The sequence below is a fragment of the Tinamus guttatus genome, unplaced genomic scaffold (assembly GCF_059628265.1).
Source record: "Tinamus guttatus ecotype Peru unplaced genomic scaffold, ASM5962826v1 Tinamus_guttatus_pri_ptg000376l, whole genome shotgun sequence".
Classification (NCBI taxonomy): Eukaryota; Metazoa; Chordata; class Aves; order Tinamiformes; family Tinamidae; genus Tinamus; species Tinamus guttatus.
Window position 1 is genome coordinate 1176349 of NW_028288910.1, and position 7967 is coordinate 1184315.

Sequence of the window (7967 nt, forward strand, 5' to 3'; positions counted from 1 at the left end):
TATCTTGTGTTGCAGAAAAAAGTATTTTGAAACACTGGGATCAACCGAAAAAAGTCACACTTAGATGAAAGAATATTTTTTCAAAAATAACAAATATTCATTATTTCATGATTCAATAATCTTCATCACTCTAAGCACAGCTCGATAAAAATGCTATTTCAGGATACCCTGGGACTACCGGGCCAAACTAAATTTTCCAATTTCTTACTTTTGTCCCAGTATAAAATAATCTTAGTTACAGTTGCTCTGAATGAACTGAAAATTCAAGTTTATTTTTCCTGGCAGTTACAGACTGTGCTTGGAAATATGAAACTGTTATTCAGAATAAATACCATAAAGTTCCAAAGAACTAAAATTACTATATTGAAAGAGGACAAAATGAGCTGTTGTAAGGAGGACAGGAGGGGGGCTCTTATCCCAGTAAGAACATTGTGCTCTCTTACAGCAACACCACTTCTGTCTTTCAAATAAACAGTCCTAGAAGTATCACTGGTACCAGAATAAAAAAACAATCAGGGTCTGAAATGAAAGTGTTTAAGCAAGCACTAAAGCCTTTTAACTTCAAAATGCACTTATCTCTTTCAATCTTGTTGTTGAACTTAAAAACAAAGTTGGGGAACAATAAATCATTTCCACCTGCACTTAATGGGAATGGTCCCATTCTTCTTCTCATTGATTCCCTCTGAATATCCCTAGGAAAGCAGTTCTATAAACTAGTGCAGAGCATGTTAAGCCATTGACTATTCAGGAGCTGGTGTCCAAATAATCATGAGAAGGGAGGATTCATCAGTGAAACTGCTATTAATTTTGGAATGAATTCTGCTGATTTCATGGCTTCCCCAACATTTTTAAATTCCTTTTTTAAAGACTGGTAAGGTGACCTCAAGTTTTAAATTGGAATATAAGGAGAAATATAAATACTTCTGTCTGAGAAGAACTCCTTGTTAGTCGTTCCTGAAGTTGCAGGCCCGAGCAAATAGAAGTGAAGGCTCATGATGAACCATGGGAAAAGGAAATCCAACCAGGACGCAGAACGGCATCTGACATTTCATAGAGCAAATGTGAATCAATCACAAAAAAAAAAAAAGGTCATTTTCAAAGCTGAAATACTTCAGGGTGGAAAATCACGCACTGATGCTGCTATTTACCCAGCCTCTGTTCTGTAGGTGTTCCTCATGAAGTTGTGCTGCACGTTGGGGGTTTGGAGGCTGCGCCACGGGCTCCTGCAGCGCCGCGCGTCTTCCCCGCTGCCGTTCTCCAATCATTTGTGAACCAGAATGTTTGGCCAGTTACCACCAAATCTGACAGCGAGGGCAGAAACGTTTAACGTTCTGAAATGTCAGGCAACCAGCCTGGGAGAAAAAGGCTTTATACAGCCCCTACTGAAGAAAACTTGGCAGCGTAAGCACAGTCTTTAAATATCAATCTATACAGGAGAGAGCTTTGCATATGCTCTGTCCAGGAGAAGTTATCATTAGAGCTTGCATCACCATAAGCACCAAGATGCAAATCTATAGGAAACAAATTTGCACTAGTCCCTCTCCTTAAAAAGCTACTTCTTGTGGAAGAGTATTATCTCCGAGTTATCTTTATAGAATTTATGTTTTAGGTCTCCATATATACAGAGATCTCTACATTTTAGGTTCATATTTGGTCAAAAGGCTGTTGACATCATCTCAAAAGCAAAATATGGAAAAAAAAAATCATGGAAAAAACAGTTTGGAAGGAATAGAAAAAGACCAGAGTTGTAATTAGAAAAGAGGTTGTATATGCCCTCAGAAACCAGACTAAGCAGTGGACAGCAAAAGAAATAACCAATTAGGAACTTTAAAACAGAAGATATTTTAGCATTATATTTTGGTCGGCCCACGCAAGGAAACTCTGGGCAAACAAGGCATGAAATGACTATATAGAGAGATACTAAAAGAAAAATTGCTATTTGAGTTAGCATGACGATACTGCACGCGTGACAAGAACGGAGAGAAGGACAAAGACAAACGCACTGAGGACAACGCGCTTACGCCAGAAACACCTTCGATCCATACGGCTTCGAGCTGCACCTCTGCTGCACGCTGCAGCAGATGCTGCCGAGGCAGGAGGGGAGCTCCACGGGGAACAAACCGGACCTCAAGGTGGTATTTCTGGCTGTGACACTGGAGCAGCTGTTCCACTACAGCATCTGTGGGAGTAGTTTCAAGTCAGAGCTGCGTTCGTTTCTGGAGGAACTAACATTATTCCATAGTTACACAGATTTCTTTAGCTACCAAGGGCAAGTGGAAAACGGAGCCAGGATGGATAGTCACTCGAATGACATCTGCCTGACTCAATACTAGAAGCATCTGCAAAGCAGAAGTTCTAAGGGAAGGAGGACTTTGCCAGGCTGGCCCATTTTTAGCCTTTTGAATAACAAGCTTCTTTTCAAGCTTCTGAAATGACAAGATAGGAATTTATATCATTTCTACTTGACTGAATAACCATAGGGAACATAGGCTCGGGCACTGCTGCTCCTCTGATAGTTCAGATTCCACTGGCAAATATTAGAACCTTACAGAATAAAGAGCTAAGTTCTTGTCAAAAGAAGAAAAACCAACCTCCTTCTCACTTAGGAGCACCTCAGTGTTCCCACTGCACCTGCGATACCAAACAGCCACTTATGAAAAGCTTATGAACAGACACTGCTCTTAAAAGCCAGAATCTCAGTCCTCAATTAATGAGATGCTTTTAAAGCTTTGAATATGTTACTAGTGCCAGTGGAATTAAAACTTGGAGCCACGAGCACAGATGAACTCCTTGAACACCTTAAACAACAAATCTAAACAACACACAACACCCAAAACCCACCAAAGTACAACAGCACAAAGGGGCAGCTGGAGCTGTTATTTTTGTAGACCGTTTTCTTCCACCTCCAGCTTGATTCTCCTTCACTGACACTTTCTTCTCCTTTTGCTCCTTCTCCATATTACTTTCACTTCCCTCATGCTACTTTTCTCCATCCTCACAAATTCAACAACCCCTTCTTTACACACACAAAATTGTCACCTGAGCCACGTAGTTCACATTCCCAGAGGAAAGCGGCGTGTTCTGCTGCACACATTTGATGGAAATGATTGAGTTCTGTGCTCAAGGAAAAAAAAATAAATAAAGAGGACCAGGATTGCTACGGAAGCTTCGCTTCTCTGTGGATTTACTCCTCTTTTACAAAATAGGAGGTGCACGGCCTGATCCCGATATCTCTGTTTGCTGGACAACGTGAAGCTCTAGCATCCATAGGCACAACTGCATCTGCAGGATGAGGGCTCACACCAAAAATAACCTGGGGTTTTCAAACATTTCCTAAGCTCATTGCAACCACTGAGAACATTCCCATAGCCAGAGCTCAATAAAAGCAAAATGCTAGAAATTCTATAGCCGAGTTCTGCAAATCCCATCAAATCCAGGGGCTATTTATGAACGTTGTCTCAAGAAACACTCGTAGGGTGCAGGTCAATAAGCATGAAAGCATCTCCTGCCATTTTGCATGCCAATGCCACAGTGCTCACCTGGAGGCCATGGGAAATTCCCATGCATGGGAATACTGCTGCTTCCAACTTTGGATCAGTACTGAAGCCTTACGTCTTGTGCTACCTGCACACCTAGCCAGGACGTGGCGCATTCATAGGCAATTCACACAACTGCAATTTGTCTATTTAAAAAGAAAACCCTCCCAGGGTCAAAGGGGGGGAGAAAAATTAAAGATACCCCCACGTGCTCCCATTTATAGCACATGTAGCAAATGTAATGAGCAACCACCACTTGCCACAGCAGTACGTGATGTTTTGTGGACAGTGAAATGCCATGGAACATTCTGTACCGATGTATAACAGAACTTCGAAGTTCCCGTTTTGCTTGTTTTTCTAAGCTCCTATGGTAAGAGAACTGCTAATCTGCATTGGGTATCTTGTGCCCAATTAATTTTATGATTTGTTTTAAGCAAGGGTTATTTACTTGCCAAAAAAAAGTTTAAAATTAAATATAACATTTTGTTATATAGACAGCTCAGGGTTTTAGCGTTCTGCTGCCTTCCGGACGTTAAGCAATAGAGAGCTATGTGCTAACGGGGCTCGTTTTCACAAAAGATGAAATCCCAACAGTAACTTTCTGATGGCCAGAATGTTTGCACTAACAACGTACGTCTTATTTGGGGGAAAAAAATAAAAAATAGTGGTTCTTCAGCAGAAAGGACACGAGGACGATGCAGGGCTCAGAACACCCCGGCGCAAGGCGATTCACTCGGCTGCTGCGTCTGCTTTCCAGGACACCGCAACTGCCCCCAAAATAAGGTGAAGGGCTGCAGATTTCCCTCTCCAAAACTGCCACGGTGCCATTAACTAACTTGGTTATTTCCCCTCGAAAAAGCTAAAACTTGAATAACTGACTTGTGATCGCTTACCTGTTTTTGTCTATTTACCATCCACCTGGTGACATGTATGCACTATGTGAATGAGAAATGGGAAGCAGAATGAATCAAATGATAATAAAAAAATGGGCTGTGTAAAATCTTACATGACTTTCCCGGTAAGCCAAAACTGAGCAGATCCTGAGGAATCTAAACCCCTCCTCACCTATAAATTCATTGACAAAATACCAAGAGTTTCCCTTTGCATTAAGTTCTGCTCAAGAGCAATTTGAAAGCTGACAAAAAAGAAGCGATACAAGTCTAAGCAGCAGAAAGTGTGAAAGGAATAAGAAAAAAAATCTAATTAGAAGGTAGAAGACTCAAAACCAGGGCTTGTGCTCAAGTGCTGTTCTTGCAGCTGCAACTGCAGTGCCAGCCGGGGCCGACGAGGCCAGCAGCAGCCGAGGGAACGCGAGAGCAGGAGCCTCGGGGGACCCCGAAGCATCGGGCTGTTTCGGTGCGGGATCCCCTACGCGAGCTCTAAGGCAACAAGACACCAGCTTGACAAGGCCATAGGACCATCCATCCATCCATCCATCCATCCACCTGGAAGTCCTGCTGCACCTTCGCATACAGGTGTTTTTGTTCAAGATGTTATCGTGGAGCCTCCTGCTCCATCCCTCCACTCGCACGTAAAAGCTTGCTTTTTTGCTTAGAAACAGTGTCCCAGGTCTTACCAAAGAGAAGGCACCAGGTTCCCTTACATTCAATAACCCTTTTTAAAAAAAAAAAAAGCAAAGAAAAAAGCACAGAGGGTTTCCTAGAGAAATTCCTACTGAATTTGGTTGGCCACGTTATCTATTGCTGCTGAAACCCAGTAGTTTATGAACAAACACATATAACGTGGTACGAAAACCTCCATGGCGCATCTCCAAGCTTCCCAGCTTCTCCTCCCTCCCCTCCCCGGACAAGGGCTCCGGGGCCCTTCCTTGGGCTACTGCGCCCGTCCTCAGGGCCACGCGGATGGCCAAGGGCCTCCAAAAATCATTTCAACACCTTCCTTGAGGATTCCCGGGACGGCCACTCCAGCGGGGCCTGGATAAAGGCGCTTTTCCCATTACTTTTCCGCCCGCGTACCGGGGCGCCCCCGCTCCGCCGCGCACCTTGCGGATGCCCTCGGGCAGCGCGTGCACGGGCCGCTGCCGCTCCATGGCCCCGGGAGCCCCGGGGGGCTCCGCCGCCGCCGCCCGCCGGCCTCAGCCCCGCCGCCCGCCCGGGCCCGGCGCGCGCGGCGGCGCCGCCGCCATTTGCTGGCCCGCGCGCTGCGGCGGCGGCGCCAACGGCTGCTCGCGTCGCCGCGGCAACGGGAGGAGGGAACGGGAGCCGGGAGCGGGGGAGGGGGGTTAAGGGCGGCCGGTTTTCCCACAAAACGGCCGTTTTCGGCGCCGCCCCGCGCAGCTGGGCGCCTCGCGTGCCGGCCGCGCTAATCCCCGCGCTGGCAGCGGCCGCGCCGCCCGCCCGGGCCGCCTCCTTCCCCATCCCCCGCTCTGAGGCGGCACGCGAGGGCGGCGGCGCCCGGGGCGCCCTCGCGCGCGCGGCCCCGCGGCCACGGCGGCCGCCGGTTCAAATAAAGGGTAGAAAGGGAAGAAATAAATAATAAAAGGGCGGCGCGGCGGGGCGGGCGGCCGCGCTGCGTGACGGCGGGGCAGCGCCTCGCACGCGAGGGCCGCGCCGTGTCGTGCGGCGCCGCCGGCAGCGACCGCAGCGCCGCGGCCGCCCAGCGCCGCTGTCACGGAAGCCCCGGGCGGGCGCGGAGGCGCCGGCGGCAGCGGCGCCGCGGAGGGGAGCGGGGCGAGGGGGAGCGCGCGGGCCGAGGAGGCGCTGCGGGACACGGGGAGGGATAGGGGGGTGTCCTGGGAGAGCCCGTGCTGGAGGGGACGAGGGGATCCTGTCCTGGCAGGGGGGAACCCTGTCCTGAAGGGGATGAGGAGATCCTGGCAGGCCAGGAGGGCTCCGCCGGGAAGGGCCGCCTGCCCTGGGACAGGCTGCTCCCGCCTGGAATGACAGTGTCTCCCTGGTCCCCAGGAAGCAGCCGGAGACCAGAGCCTCTGCCACCCCTTGGTGCCACGCAGGGCCAGCGTGGAGGCCACTGTGGCAGCGTGGCCACGCGTCCCCCATGCCCATGCGTGAGCGGTGCCGAGGGCGAGCGGGCAGGCGAGGAGCGAGCGCGTGACGCGCGCGGCCGCCAGCGCCTTGTGCCCCGGCAGCCTCCGAACCTTCCCGCACACACGTGGAAGGGCCGGGGCCGCGGCGCACGGGAGCAAAGTCCGCTGGAACACGGCTGGCCGACACGAGCACAAGTGTGCGGGCAGGAGGGCTGCCCTTTTAGAAAGCCACGTTTGTACCCGAGCCCTCTCGTCCGGGGTCTTCCAGCCACCCGCCGTGGGCACAGCTGGGCGCCACGCGTGGTTGGGCACTGCTGTCCCGGGAGAACCCCCGGGCAGCTGCTCGCGATTCCCGCGGCTCGGAGCGCCGCGGTGCCGGCGGAGCGGCACGGAGGCCCCGCGCGGGGACGCGCTGGGGACGCTGGCGAGGCGCAGCAAGGTGGCAGGAGCGGGGTCAGGGCGAGGGCAGGGCCTTTGCTGCGCTTCCCACCCCCTTCCCGAATGTCAGCGGGGCGGGATCAGCGTGGGAGATCAGCAGGGATGTTCGGAGCAGGGATTTGGAAACAAGGGCTACCTGGGGAATGAAGGCAGTGCTGCCAGCGGGGCAGGAGCGGGATCACAAGGAAGGGGATCCGGGCGCTCCGGTAGCTGCAGGGACACGCGAGGTGACTCCGGGGAGGCATCTGCGTGAGGAGGCGGCAGCTCCGTGCCAGGAGCCGTGTCAAGGATGAGATCGGGGGTGCTGGATTCGCCCGCCGCAGCGGGGGGGATCTGCATGGGAATGCAAGAAGCTCACACGGAGCCTGTGCTGGCAGCAGGACGGCTCGGGCACGGCGCCAGGAACGGTCACAGCTACAAGACTGCGGGGAGAAAGAAGGGAGCACGGGGGCGGTTTTTGCAGCCGAGAGGACAGACACGGGCACGAGCGCCGGGAGGACGCGGACAGCAGCTGACAGGGCTTGGCCAAGGGACAAGATGAGCAGGCAAAGCCCGGCCCGGGGATATCGGTGCAAAGAGGTCACCGCTTCCGCCCTTATCTCCAAGGCACTCAAGGGCTCTGCCTATCTGCAGGATCGCTCCAAGCTCCGGGACAAGGACCATGGTGGCACTCGTCATGGCACTTTCCCGAGGCAAAGCAGAACTCGGACCATAAGGGTGAAGTTCAGGGCTCAGCACTTTCCCAGCAGCCTGATGGAGGCTCCCACGGGAACGCAGGAACCCCAGCAATTCCCCCCTCATCCACACGAGCAGAGCGACCTGCTTTTCTTCTAATTTTAAACACACAATCTGTAGGGAGCAAAATGTTTGTATTGTTGGCTTAAAAAACAAAACCAAACCACAAGATCCTGCCGAAATGAAACCTACCCTGCACACGCACCCTCCCTGCTGCAAGGGTGTGAGAACGGGGGAAGCAGACAGATGTTTCT

At 51.6% G+C, this 7967-nt stretch overlaps 1 protein-coding gene across 1 annotated transcript in view; it reads right to left on the reverse strand.

The window, feature by feature from the left end:
- The window catches only part of LEKR1 (leucine, glutamate and lysine rich 1), a 42436-nt gene extending 36813 nt beyond the window's left edge, over positions 1-5623 (reverse strand). The window contains exon 1 of the mRNA XM_088530474.1: positions 5539-5623. Within this exon, the coding sequence (XP_088386600.1) occupies positions 5539-5586 (48 nt within the window). The 5' untranslated portion in view covers positions 5587-5623. The remainder of the gene's footprint in view (positions 1-5538) is intronic.
- Between the last annotated feature and the right edge of the window lie 2344 nt (positions 5624-7967).